Source organism: Accipiter gentilis, chromosome 14 (assembly GCF_929443795.1).
Source record: "Accipiter gentilis chromosome 14, bAccGen1.1, whole genome shotgun sequence".
In the NCBI taxonomy this organism is placed as follows: domain Eukaryota; kingdom Metazoa; phylum Chordata; class Aves; order Accipitriformes; family Accipitridae; genus Astur; species Astur gentilis.
The window spans coordinates 8,862,034-8,875,414 of NC_064893.1; the positions used below are offsets into that span (position 1 = coordinate 8,862,034).

The window sequence follows — 13,381 nt, forward strand, 5'->3', positions numbered from 1 at the left end:
CTGAGCTAATCTCATCTTTTTGCTCACCCTATGCATGTGCTCCCCAAGTGGCGTATTACACTAAGTTATCACCATCTTTTTTTAAACATGGCACTACTTTGTTCACAATGGTCTGTACATCTCCCTGTGGTGGTGGTTGTGAGGCCAACTTGGAAGGACATTCTGCCCAAACTGCACTTCTCTGTGATATGATTTACATTCCACAGTACCACAGCTCTGCTTCCTCCACCCTCCTTAAACTTCAGCAAGGGCTAATTCTGTGCCCTGCAGTTGTCTTTCCCAAGCATTTTGCCTCAGTTATTAGTTATGATTTAGTGTCTTAAGATGGGCTCAGTTAATACCTCAAACTGACAAGACTGAGTCTTCAACCTTACATCATCAACCTTCCATATTTTCTCAATGTAGAAAAGTGAACAAACATATTCCTTTTCAAAGGGGAGTCTTCAAATCCTTGTAATATAGTGTCAGCTGTCCTCCAGTTAAATTAACTAATAGCTACTAACACATTAAATGCTTCAAACCCACTTTATAAGAAGTCTGTCTCTATCTTACGGTAATCCTCTTTGCTTGCACCCCACTGCTTGTAGAGAGAGGATGAATGCTATTTAAGCCTTCTTAAATGTGTCTTCCACATTTTTGGGGAGGAACCACTGCGTTGGTTATTTCAATCACTAGTTTGTTGGGGTTTTTTTGCTTGTACCATGTCGTGCTCAGCATTTCTTGAATTCAAAAAGTGAGAGAAGTACTTGTGAAATTTCAGCCTCCAAGTTCAGACTGCTCGGCACTGTACAGCAACGTGCCTTTTTAAAGTAACAGTTGACTTGAATGAGTTTTTCAGAGGCTCCTGAAGGTACAGCTTTTTGAATTGTTTGCTACAAAAGGTGCTAAAATGCACAGCTGGCCTACCTAAAGCATCTTTTATCTGAGTTCTGTTCCTTTCTTGACAAGCAATTGCTTTCTTGCCAAGTTGGGGCAGTGATTTTAGCACATACAATTAAAATGGCTTGACTGTTTTTCCAAAATAATTTTTATCCTCAGTGTACAGCAAGAGAAGGATTCTGTGATATGTAAAACTCAGGACATAACCATATCAAAAGTATTTACTAGTTATGTTACACCTACTCTTAAGCTCTCCCCTTCTTGCATAAAAATAAGTACAACCCTTAAAGCACCTTCTTCACAGCTACAAAGTCTCCCAAGTGAAGGACTGTAATACTTTCACGATATTGCTGCAAGTAGAATGATACAACCAGAGTGGCTAGACAAATGATTGGAGATTTAACATTTGTGAAATGTTATCTTGAAGCTTGTCGGTTACAATATTAGTGCACTCTTACTTTAATCCATTCGAGTAAAATACTCTAAGCTTTTGAACACCGACAAATAAAATGACAGACTTGACTGACATTTCACCTGTGTGGGTAAATGACCGATTTAAGCAAGGGCAGCAGAACTGAGGTAGCTCTGGCTCACAATGTAAGAACTCTCTCTCCTTCTTCACATGTTCATCTTTAGCCTGTTTTTTGACAAAGCAAGATTTGTATAACTCTGATGTGCTTCTGTCTGTCTTGCTATCTATCCCCCAGCCATTTTTGAACCCACCAAATAATTTCCATGAATGGTGGCAGATAGTCAAAGATGCATGAAGCATGCTAGATTTCAACATGAAGAGAGACCAGACAGCAGGTAGATGCCAGTGACCTTACTCCGCCCTCATGAAAAAAAAGTTTTGGGAGATGAGTTCACCTCTACACAGATACCAAGAAATCCTTGCAAGAGAACTAGTTCAGATGCATATGTCCATAATGAAGAAAGTTACATTCTATCTAACTGCTCACAGAATTCTTGTTTCCTGGTAGAGCCAGTTTTATTGCTATAATCATCCTCTCTGTACATATGATACTTTCTTTACCATACTCATCACCCTTCAAGATTTCTTTTGTTCTCTATAGTACTGATCAGCTCACAGTCTATTTACCACTGAATTACACCTATCTCTGTCTTTGTTTAAGACCTGTAAGTGAAAATAGTCAATCAAAACAGAACACTGAGTAAAACTCTTGTGATATCCCTATCACAAGAGGCAATAACGTTATTACAGGAAATAGCTTATCAATAGCATAAAGGGTCTTTGAATTTAATTAGTATGTAGTGTAGCAGCCCTATTAGAATTAGTCCTAATAATAACAACTCATTATAATAGCAAACTAAATTTCAAATTACTTTTCTAAAGACTGCTACAGTAATTCATACAAAAAGATTAAGTATGTGAAAACAAAGCAGTACAAACTGTACAAGTAATTCCATTAACTTTGACTGGCAAGATTCATGTAGAACTGAAAAATCTTACAGCTTCAGAGATCATGCTGCAGTGGCAAACCAAGAGTTTCCTGGGGATAACTGAGGTATGTACATGGTTAGATAAGTTAGGGAAAGTGCTGCGTTGATGATTTGCTTGTGCTCTAAGTCCACCGTGATAGAAAATTACATTCATATCTAGTAACGTACATTATTGATTCCACTAATGAATTGAGCAACTTCATTTGGAGGAGGTCAAAGGCCAAGTATTTAAAGGTATTTAGATACCTAAGGAGGCATACAGACATCTAATGAGATTTAGGAATTCAAATACTTTGAAAAAACTGGTCCTATGTCTTTTGCACTACAGAAGCAGTCAACAGTCTATTAAACAAATATTCTGTACAGACTACTTCAATTTAATTAATTCAGGTGCACTCATGGCTCTTTTAGCCTTTCTATAATTCAAGAGCAAGGGGATTTACAATGGCTGAAACTGAACTAATAATCAGTCAGCATTTTCAAGTGCATAATCTGCTAATGGCATATATCATTAAAAGCACACAAGAAACAATAATACACATTACTGAGAGGAAGATTTTCAATATAATTTGTATATAAGTGCATGTATGGGAAATATTAAATCTCTAAATAATTAATACTTGAAAAGGTTTTTGGCAGGAAAAGATTTACACCTCTGCAGTTTTCTTTACTTGTGCTACTAGTTGAGCAAGTAAGGGAGTTGTGTATTGTAACAATATTTTAAGACTTCTGTAAATTAAAAGAAACCAAACAAGGAATGGAATCACAAATTTGAAAATGGCAAAGATCACCTGTGGTAAGGAATGAAAGAAAAGCCACAAAGGCTATTCCCATAATGCAGAGCTGGGATGGTTCACAGCATTTAAGAAGTAACAACTTTACTGGTTCCTGTAATTTAATGATGTGGCAGGCACAGCTAAGCAGTAATCAAGTATGTCTTGGCAATGTAAGTTTGTTTAGTTCTCATCAGAAAATGATTATTCATTGAAATAATTTTTATGAATCCTTAAAGATCAGGCTGAGACTTCTGGGTGAAACTTCAGAGGAAAGAAGTGTTCATAAGCCACCCTCCTGATACTTAATTCCTGTGTGGTTAAGAAGTTAACTTTGGCTATTAGAAAGTTTGAGCCCTTACTGTACTAAGTGATGCAATTTCAATGTTTTATAAAGTTTATGGAATATATAACTGAACAATTCCAATAAGAGAGCTTTAGAGAGGCTCAGAACACATGAAGGCACTAAAACATAAGCAGAAAAGGACTTAGGTTTGGGGTTTTGTTATCCAGCTAAATACCATGAAAATTAGGCTATCAAATTTCAGACAGTGTTTGTCCATCTAAGATTTTTTTTCCCCCATTGTTTTCTGATAAACAAAAACCCCCAACCCACTATATAAAAACATAATAAATTTACCTCCTGCCCCTTGAAACAAACAATCATAGTTTTTGTAAGCAACTAAAAAGCAACAGAAATACAAAACCTTCAGTGATTAGATGGGGATTCAGCTGGAAGTGATTACACTGGGTGAGTGGAGTGCCTTAGGGATGGGGAAAGGGAAAAACAAAGGGGAAATGGAGGAAGAATTTACTCTCCTTAGTTACAGACAACATCTGTAAAACCTCAACCAAGGATGAACTGACTCATAGCACCTAAAGACCTATATGAAAGCAAGAGGTCATCTTTATACAGTGGTGCCCCAAAATGGCAGTTAAAATGCTACTGCTTGTGATTTCACTACTTGTCATTTCAAAGATACATAGGTGCATCTGCTTGCCAGTGCCTATGCGAAGAACAGCAACTATTTAGAGTGAATTGAAGACCTAGAAGATTAGTGGGCAGATGCTATTACTCCCTTACTCCCAAAGCAAGACCAGCTATGGCTAAGTCATCCCTGCTTTGTTTACTTCTGGTTTGCCAGTTCAAACTTTCTTTTGCCACTTGAAGGCTACGACAAGTATTTGTAAATGTTTCCACATAACACAGGAGTGAGGGTTCATTACACCTCTGCTTTTCTCTGGTCTTGCCAGAGGTAGGCAAACTCTAGGGACAGGAAGCCATTGCTATTGTGAAGGTGGCAAAGCATGGGACAAAGCCCAGAGAGGCTGTGACACCTCCATCCTTGGAGACATTCAAAATGGGACTGGACATGCCCCTGAACAAGCTGCTTACAGCAGCAGACTGAACTAGAGACTCCAGAGGTCCCTTCTGACTTAAATTACTTTATGGTTTTAACAGGAAGAGCACACATTCCCAGGTGTCTATGCTACCTCCTTGCATGGCATTTCAAGCAAATTGCACTAAACTTTCCCTCCAATTTCAGCTCTTCATTAGGATCAACTGAAAACACACCCACAGTTTGTCACAGTTTAGTCTCGGCTTCCAGCCTCACACAGGTTTCTCAATCATATCTTCCTCAAAGTTATTTCATGTGGGATGAAATTATCCAGACACAGCCTTGAACTCAAGAATTAACAGATTTTTATCAGAACAAGCTGGTTGCATGCTCCAATTCTGATAAGAAATGTCCTCCAGGTAGGAATTCTGTGCACAGATAGCTAAAATTAGGGTAAAAACTAGAAAAGTTAACTTTGCTAGAATTCATCTGCTCTTTCTATAGCTATATTCCTAAACCAAGCCAAACGTAAAACCTTAACAACTTCTTTCACAAATGCGTCTGGATAAAGGATGTTTCATGCTCTGTTGTGTTTTAGAGGACAACACTGCTAAAAAAAAAAAAAAGTGTCCCATAATTTCACAAATACGCTTCAGATTCAGAATAATATTTGTGAGGTTACAAGCACAACACAGTTTAGTTTCCTTGCTTAAGTAGCTACTGTATGACTGTACAACTTAATTGTTAAAAAATGGTATTACTAGGTGTTAGTTTTATGCAGTTACTTAGAAATAAACTGTAAAATGAAAAATAACATATTTTAAAAATGCATAGTTTTTAATTACGCATCTTAACCTACTATTTAACAATGCCACTTTATTTAAGTAATACAGCATGGACAGCTTAATTCACTGGAGTATGGTACATTCTTTTGATGTAAAGTTCCTTAACAAACTTCATTTTATAAACCAGATGTAATTGCAGACCATATTTTAAGATGATACTACTAACTGAGGAAAATGTGTTTGCACTTTCAACTTTAGTACCTTCTCCAATATTTTAGGGCTTTTTTGATCTGACTATCATTCCAATTGTACAGAACATATTTGTTAACATTCTGCAAATTGGCACATTACCAGGACACTCTGAAGAAGCTGGGAAACCAGAATGTAGAAAGAGCCTTTCTGAGTTGCAGGAACAGACTTCTAGTACTTAAAAACACACCAAAAAATTCCTCCCCAAAACCTTGCACTAAGACTTTTCCCACTCAAACTCTTCAAGAGATAATCTACTATTGTTTTATTTAAAAGGGCAACTTTTGAGCATGATGGACAAAACAAACCACTTTAAGGAAATATCTCTATTTCACACATTGACATTTTCTTAATTACACTCAGCAGGTACCTATCCACAACAATTTGTTCTACTGTGTTTAAATACTGTGGCACATAAAATGCCTGTTGATACATCTACTCTTCACATCCAGGTATACCTGACTACATGCCAGGATGCTCCTAATCACAGTATTTACCAGTAGAGGCATAGAATCATAGAATGGTTTGGGTTGGAATGGACCTTAAAGATCATCTAATTCCAACCCCCCTGCCATGGGCAGGGACTCCTTCCACTAGACCAGGTTGCTCAAAGCCCCATCCAACCTGGCCTTGAACACTTCCAGGTATGGGGCATCCACAACTTCTCTGGGCAACCTGTTCCAGTGCCTCACCATCCCCACAGTAAAGAACTTCTTCCTTACATCTAATCTAAATCTACCCTCTTTCAGTTTAAAGCCATTGCCCCTTGTCCTATCACTACAGTCCCTGATAAAGAGTCCCTCCTCATCTTTCTTGTAGGCCCCCTTTAGGTACTGGATGGCTGCTATAAGGTCTCCCTGGAGCCTTCTCTTCTCCAGGCTGAACAATCACAACTCTCTCAGCCTGTCCTCACAAGGGAGGTGCTCCAGCCCCCTGATCATTTTTGTGGCCCTCCTCTGGACTAGCTACAACAGGTCAATGTCTTTCTTATGTTGGGGGCCCCAGAGCTGAACGCAGTACTGCAGGTAGGGTCTTAATGAGAGCAGAGCAGAGGGGCATAATCCTCTCCCTTGACCTGCTGGCCATGCTTCTTTTATGCAGCCCAGGATACACTTGACTTTCTGGGCTGCCAGCGCACATTGTCAGCTCATGTCCAGCTTTTCATCCACCAGTACCTCCAAGCCCTTCTCTGCAGGGCTGCTCTCAATCCCTTCATCCCCCAGCCTCTATTTGTGCTTGGGATCACCCTGACTGATGTGCAGGACCTCACACTTGGCCTATTTGAACTTCATGAGGTTCACATGGGCCCACCTCTCTAGCCTGTCAAGGTCCCTCTGGATGGCATCCCTTCCCTCCAGCATGGTGACCGCAGCACACAGTTTTTTGTTATCGGCAAACTTGCTGAGGGTGCACTCAATCCCACCGTCCACATTGCCAACAAAGATGTTAAACAGTGCCGGTCCCAACACCGACGACCCCTGAGGAACACCACTCATCACTACTCTCCATTCGGACATCGAGCCATTGACCGCAAGACTCTGAGTGTGACCATCCAGCCAATTCCTGATCCACCAAGTGGTCCATCCATCAAATCCATGTCTCTCCATTTTAGAGACAAGGATGTCATGTGGTACAGCATCAAACGCTTTGCACAAGTCCAGGTAGATGACATCCATTGCTCTTCCCTTATCCACCAACACTGTAACCCTGTTGTAGAAGGCCACCAGATTTGTCAGGCACAATTTGCCCTTAGTGAAGCCACATTGGCTGTCACCAATCATCATCTTATTTTCCACATGCCCTAGCATAGTTTCCAGGAGGATCCACTTCATGATCTTGCCAGGTACAGAGGTAAGACTGATTGGCCTGTAGTTCCCCAGGTCTTCCTTTTTTCCCTTTTTAAAAATAGGACACTGCAGCGCGCTAGCAGTCAGCAATATAGGAATTCACTGCAGACCAGGCTCTGACAACCTCTAGATATCAATCCTGTGGGTAGGACTCATCAGCCTTAAATTCAGTCATCTTAAAAGTTAGGTATCTACTCTAAGCCAGCTGTCTAGACTCTCTTGATAAGTGATGGCGAAAGACAGGTATCTCCTGAAGACAATTTATCCTAATCTATGGTGGGTGTCTCAGGTGGAATGAATCAACTGCTGGAATGGTCTGATTCTCTCCACTGAACTAAAGATGGAAATCAGAAGAGTAACTTAGTCTAGACAACCTAACTTTTGGATGACTGAGAGTCAGGGAAATGAATCCAAACCTATGTCTCTATTTGCCACATCACCAGGCACTACCCTATGTGAATAAAGTGTATTTGTAAACGTTTCTTGGACTTGGAACTTGCTTTAAATCCCATATAACATTAGGAACAATAACTTTGTCCCAAATCAGTCTATTTCTCACCACTGGTGTAATGAGCCTGGGCTCTTACTGTACAAGGCCAATGACTGACAATCAGTTTCCTATAGCACTGCCTGACTTGAAGCTATACTACAACAGTAAATCAAAACAGCAGAAGTTCTTAATTATCCTGTTCAAAGCACCGATTAAGAATTTTGTCACAAATGACAAATCTCACCCATCAGTCACTTAACAAAGCGATACATTTCATATACATACAAAAGATAAGCGATGAGGGGGAAAAACAGCAGTGATACCTACTTGTCCAAGAGTGCACTCCATGCCACCAAGAAAATCTGCTTCCTTCAGCCCATTGTGATTGCTGCTAATGTCATGGACTTCAAACCGCAACCGCTGCACCTCTTCAAAATAGAAGTCCACCGTGAACAGCTTCGAGAAGATGGGATTTATACAGGTTCGAATCACTTCTGTTCTGTCAACCTGCCAAATGGAAAAGAGGTCATACGAGTGGTTTCTCTTTCTACCAGTGATGGACTACAATGAGCTCCTGAAATACAGTTTTCTCATTTGTTGAGACTAACAGCTGTGACCGTGGCCACGGACACTACCATTTCTATGGGCAGCTGCAGCTGCTGTTTCTGCACAGGGCTGGCCACATGCAGAAGATAAGGCCAAGTTCCCTTGCCTCTCTCTTTCAGCAAGTCTTTGGCAGATATTGGTAGGAACACGGGGCACAGCCTACAGCTTCCTTCACAGGATGAGCAATCACTGCCCCTGTTGGGTATACTAGATCAGTCAGGTGGCAGAGTCAGGAGCTGTGCATAGGCAAAACAACTGTCTTGTGCTAGACTAATAACTGGGAAATTAACTATAAAGTAGCTACAGAATTTACACGTCCAGCAGTACCCATCCATCACTACAAAACAGCAGCACAGCAATACAGTTTTATCAAACTAAATGGAAAAGCAAGCAAAACCCCCAGTAATTACTCATTTTGGACAACTTGCATGATTAAAGAGTGGAGAACTGGATCCACAGCAAACAACTTTTCTTAAAAAATATATCCATTTTTCCACCTCGCTAACTTTCAAGAATCTGATGGATTATACAATGCTTATCCCTACCTCTGAGCTTTACAATTGCTAAAGAAACACCATCAAATCTAAATTGCTATTTCTTCAAAAAAGTGCTTATAGAGTACTTTCTAGTTCTCTTAAAATGCAGTACTTGGGTTTCCTATTTTTGAAGTAGGCCTTTGCTACTTTTCATTACGATGCATTATTGGTGACACTGTAAGAAATAAAGCAATTTCCTTTTTTTCCACTCCCTTTGTTCTGGCACAGAAAAAACCCTAATAATTCTGCAAGATTAAAGGAACTGATTCTAAAATGAAGTAGGACTTGGGCGCATCAGTCACTAGACAGGAGGTGGCTCATGTGCCACGGAAAAGACAAATTAAATTGCTCAGAGGAAAAGTGATGAGATCCTTTGTCTGATTCCTGATCAGGAACATCTGTTGTGCAAAAAATGACAGCCACTTGCTTCACTTTTCAGAGTTTATAATGCATTAGCCTTGCGAGTAGTTGTCAGCAAGGACACAAAGAGTCAAGCCAATCAAAAGCATGGGGGGGAGGAGGGAGAGATATGGAAAAAAAAGCAGTTCCTGGTAGCACAGATTTATTTTAGTGCTCATCAAAGGTGTCAGATTGACAGCTCTAACAGCTGAAATTCTTTAGCTTATGATCAAACAGATGCTACCAGTCATCAAACAGATGCAAACCAGTACTACCACTGCTGTCTTCTCACACAGCTGTGTCAATGTGCTCTGACTATGCCAAGAGGAGACCATCACAAAAAGAAAGCAGCTTTACTTACAAATTCAATTCTTAATCTCTTTGCTTAGACTAGCTAAAAATGATGGTTCTGATAACAGTGATGCAAAGCATAATAAGAATAACATAGGTAAGAAAGGATACCAGCTACCTTCATTCAGGTGCTTAGTCTATCTCAAAAATTTTTTGGTCTCCACTTGCAATCAGTGTCACTTGAAATCACCATTACTGCTACAACATGAAATACTCCCAATGTCAGATGACCAGTCAGTTCAATGGGATGTCCCTGAGATCTCTTCTAAGTGGAAAGAGATTCTATCCACTTGCAGAAGAGCAGTCATCTCATGAAATAGAGCATCAGCAGATTCAATAATTGAAACATTTAAATGACCAGTTTTAAATTTTTCTTCATAGCCACAGCAATCTCCTAAACTCCTTCCTTGTATGTATATAAACTTAATTTAATGGCATCATTTTAAATGCATCATTGGTACGGCAGATCTCCTTAGGCAGTAACTGAAGTTTCTCTGTTATTGTTTCTCCTCATCTCTACTTTGCTGCTGGAATGTGGGGAAATAGTTCTCCACTGTGAAATGCAGCAAGATTTACATCTGTGCTCAACACAGGTTAAATACGTGACTGTTCAAGGGAGTGAAGTGCCATAAGATGGAGGTACAGGTCTATACACAGGGACATTAAGAATTTCAGTTTCATATAGCAATAAGACACTGTTTGCTTTTCTCCAGCCTGTGACTGACAGACACAGTACTGAAATATAGCCATTTCACTGAATTTCCCCAGTCTTCCCACATTACTGAGATGATATATCAAGCCAACATGTCAGAGCATGGGACTACGTGAGAAAAATCTGTATCGAAAGAAGTAATGCCAACAGCTCCACAAGTGATACAAAATTCTTCATGCCTCTCTCAGCAGTCAGCAACATGCAATAGCATTAGGCCTATTAGTCTACCTTGTCTCCAGTCTGCTTTGTCAGCGTATTTCACAGTTACCCTACTCTTTGGCTAGAAAGTCTGGCAGGGTCCTCAGCATGAGAATCCCAGCTCCACTCCCTTGCTTTGATTACTGTGCTGCAGGGCTAAGCATTGATAACCAGCTGGAGTGACTCATGACGAAGCAGCACTGGTGAACAGAACAGTTCGATAAATTCACTAACTCATGGAATGCTCTAGATTAAAAGATGCTATATAAACACAAGGTATAATCTCCATTTGACTTCTGTCACTTATTAGAGGCTGTTCTTTCTTGAGTCTTCCTGCTCTCATATTCAACTGTAAAGCCTTAACGCTCTCTTTAGAAGTGCTGGATGAGCATGAAACCTTAAAGAAAACTGGTGAGAATACTATTTGCTAGGTGCAGTTTCATGCTGATAATCATCTAGGTCATGAACTACAGTGCTGCAGACACTTAAAAAAAAAAAAAAGGCTGACTTGTTTTTGACCACAACAACCTACCCCAATACCTGCAGGACCTGTTTCATTTCAAGCAAAATCTGGTGTCATGTTCTGTGCTGACCCGAAACACAGGTCCATAGCAGTCTGACAAGATGTTGACCTCATGCCACATGTCCTTAATCCCACTGTCACCCAAAATTGATAACAGCACTTCCACTTGCGTGGATGACGAAGGCTCAAATGCTTCAAGAAAACACAGTTCAGCTTTGCCCAGCCTCATCAACTGAACATTCAGAAAGTTAGAACTTCTCAGCTTGAATGCTCTCCAAAACACAATGAAGAACACCAGCAACCACATTAGATCTCCATTACTTTTGCAGAATAGAGCTTTTAAGTCCAACAACAGTATGTTACAAGCAAAAGGAACTTACACTTTTGGTCTCGTTACAGAAAACGCCAAACTCTTGGGCAACCTAATCCTGAAGGCAGGTAGATTTCTCAACAGGACATGGACAGGGGTCATGCCCACAGCTTTAGGATTTGCTGATGCCTGACATATGAGCCATCTGTTATTTCTGGACTTCGCTAGAACAAGGAATTTCTCCAACTTATTAAAGCAGAACAAATTTTCAAAAGAAACAATTGACAGCTACATGCACCTTTGGGCTGTACCAACAGTTAAAACTGACCTTAAAAAGAGCAGTGCTTCAGCTGACACCACAATCTGAACATCTGCTTCATGGTACAGCTTTACCTGCACTTTCCCTTCAAGGACAATTTATACAGAGAAAAGGACTTGCATCTTCACCTCCTGGGATGGACTCACGCTGCTTTCCTTCTTCATCACTTTAGGCCCGTGTCACTCCACAGAAGGTGGCACCCTGCTGAGCAGCCAGGATTACCTGGCAGGCCCATCTGGATGCAGCCACCCTGCGAGCTTCTCTTTGGGGAGCTACGAATGACATACAAACACCAAAGTAGGCCTCCACAGCGTAAAGCACCATCTCAACAGCAGGAATTAAAATATAGAAAAGAAAAGGACTTCTTGCTTTGGGCCTTCTGAACCCTCTCGTCAAACCCAGAGGAAGCTGGAAGCTGGGTTTGAAAGTTTGTTTTCTCTCTGTACCGCTCACCGTGGATGGACAGTTAGCAGAATTGTTTGCCTGCTTTCCTGTTGACCCACCATCACTGCTGAAGAACTGCAAAACCTCCTTTGCAGTCAGATAGCATCAAATTAAAGGAAGCTCAAAAGATAGATAAACAAATAGTAAAATTCAGGCCTCTTATTCTGTTTGCATCTTTTGTCTGTGAGCTACTGAAAAGCAGTCAGCTTTGCAGAACTGTGATAAACATGGTAATTTCAGTGAGGAAACAATTCCCCATCCTAGCTAACATTTCATTGACAAAGAAGTAATTCCATTGTTAACCTATGGGCTGAGGATCTTCTCTCTATCTTCCACCACTAGTTGAAAAGTGAAGTTGAGGAAAAAGAGCCAGCCTGAGGGGGATTTTTTTTTTAATTCTTCTATCAAAATTAGATGGAATATAAACTATTGCATATACAAGGATGAACAAGGATTCCGTAGAAGCTTACTGTCACCTGGTATCTAAGGCTTTCAAGTGATCATAAACCAAGCTTTCTCAGTATGCCTTTGAGTACCAGGGAAAAGGAGAATTTTCTACAGGACCTGAAGCTCTGCACCTCAAGGCTGTGCTTCAGCATTTAGCACAGATCAGCTGTGAGGAGAACTCAGTGTCCCACACAGATAACTGGTCCCTATCTTCTCTCCACTGTATTTCTAGCAAACACATAACTAGCACAAAAGCAACACATTTTCAGTGGTTGTTACTTGACAACTTTGAGGTGAAGACCAGCCAAAAGTCAAAGGGCCACAGAGAAGTCACTGTCTTCTCACCAAAAGGACAATTCTTTGGGGGAAACTTTAATCAGGCTCATGAAATAGTATGGCAATGCTATAGTCAATAATGATATAGCTGTCTCATGAACTAAGGAAAATCTTCGGTCTACAGAACTATGGTCTGAAAATGTATACTGGTGCTGCATTTCCTTAAGTGTTTTTTAAAACTGGTTAAAAAGTCACGAACATACAAATTGATTAAATAGAGAGAGGGTGCTGCTATTCAGCCCAAAGCATGCTTTTTTGTGGCTGTTACATTTTTAGCAAGTTCTTAGCCCAACAAATAAACCCACTGTTCCCTATACATTTTACCAGTCAACAAGGGAAAACCAACAGGCTGTATTTTCAGTAGAAATCATTATAA

The 13,381-nt window shown here is 40.3% G+C and overlaps 1 protein-coding gene across 3 annotated transcripts in view; it reads right to left on the minus strand.

Annotated features, from left to right (window-relative positions):
* CPNE4 (copine 4) overlaps nucleotides 1-13,381 on the minus strand; it is a 244,239-nt gene that overhangs the window by 108,613 nt on the left and 122,245 nt on the right. For all 3 annotated transcript variants that reach the window (XM_049817053.1, XM_049817055.1, XM_049817054.1), the window contains exon 3: nucleotides 8,152-8,331. In XM_049817053.1, the coding sequence (XP_049673010.1) occupies nucleotides 8,152-8,331 (180 nt within the window). The remainder of the gene's footprint in view (nucleotides 1-8,151; nucleotides 8,332-13,381) is intronic.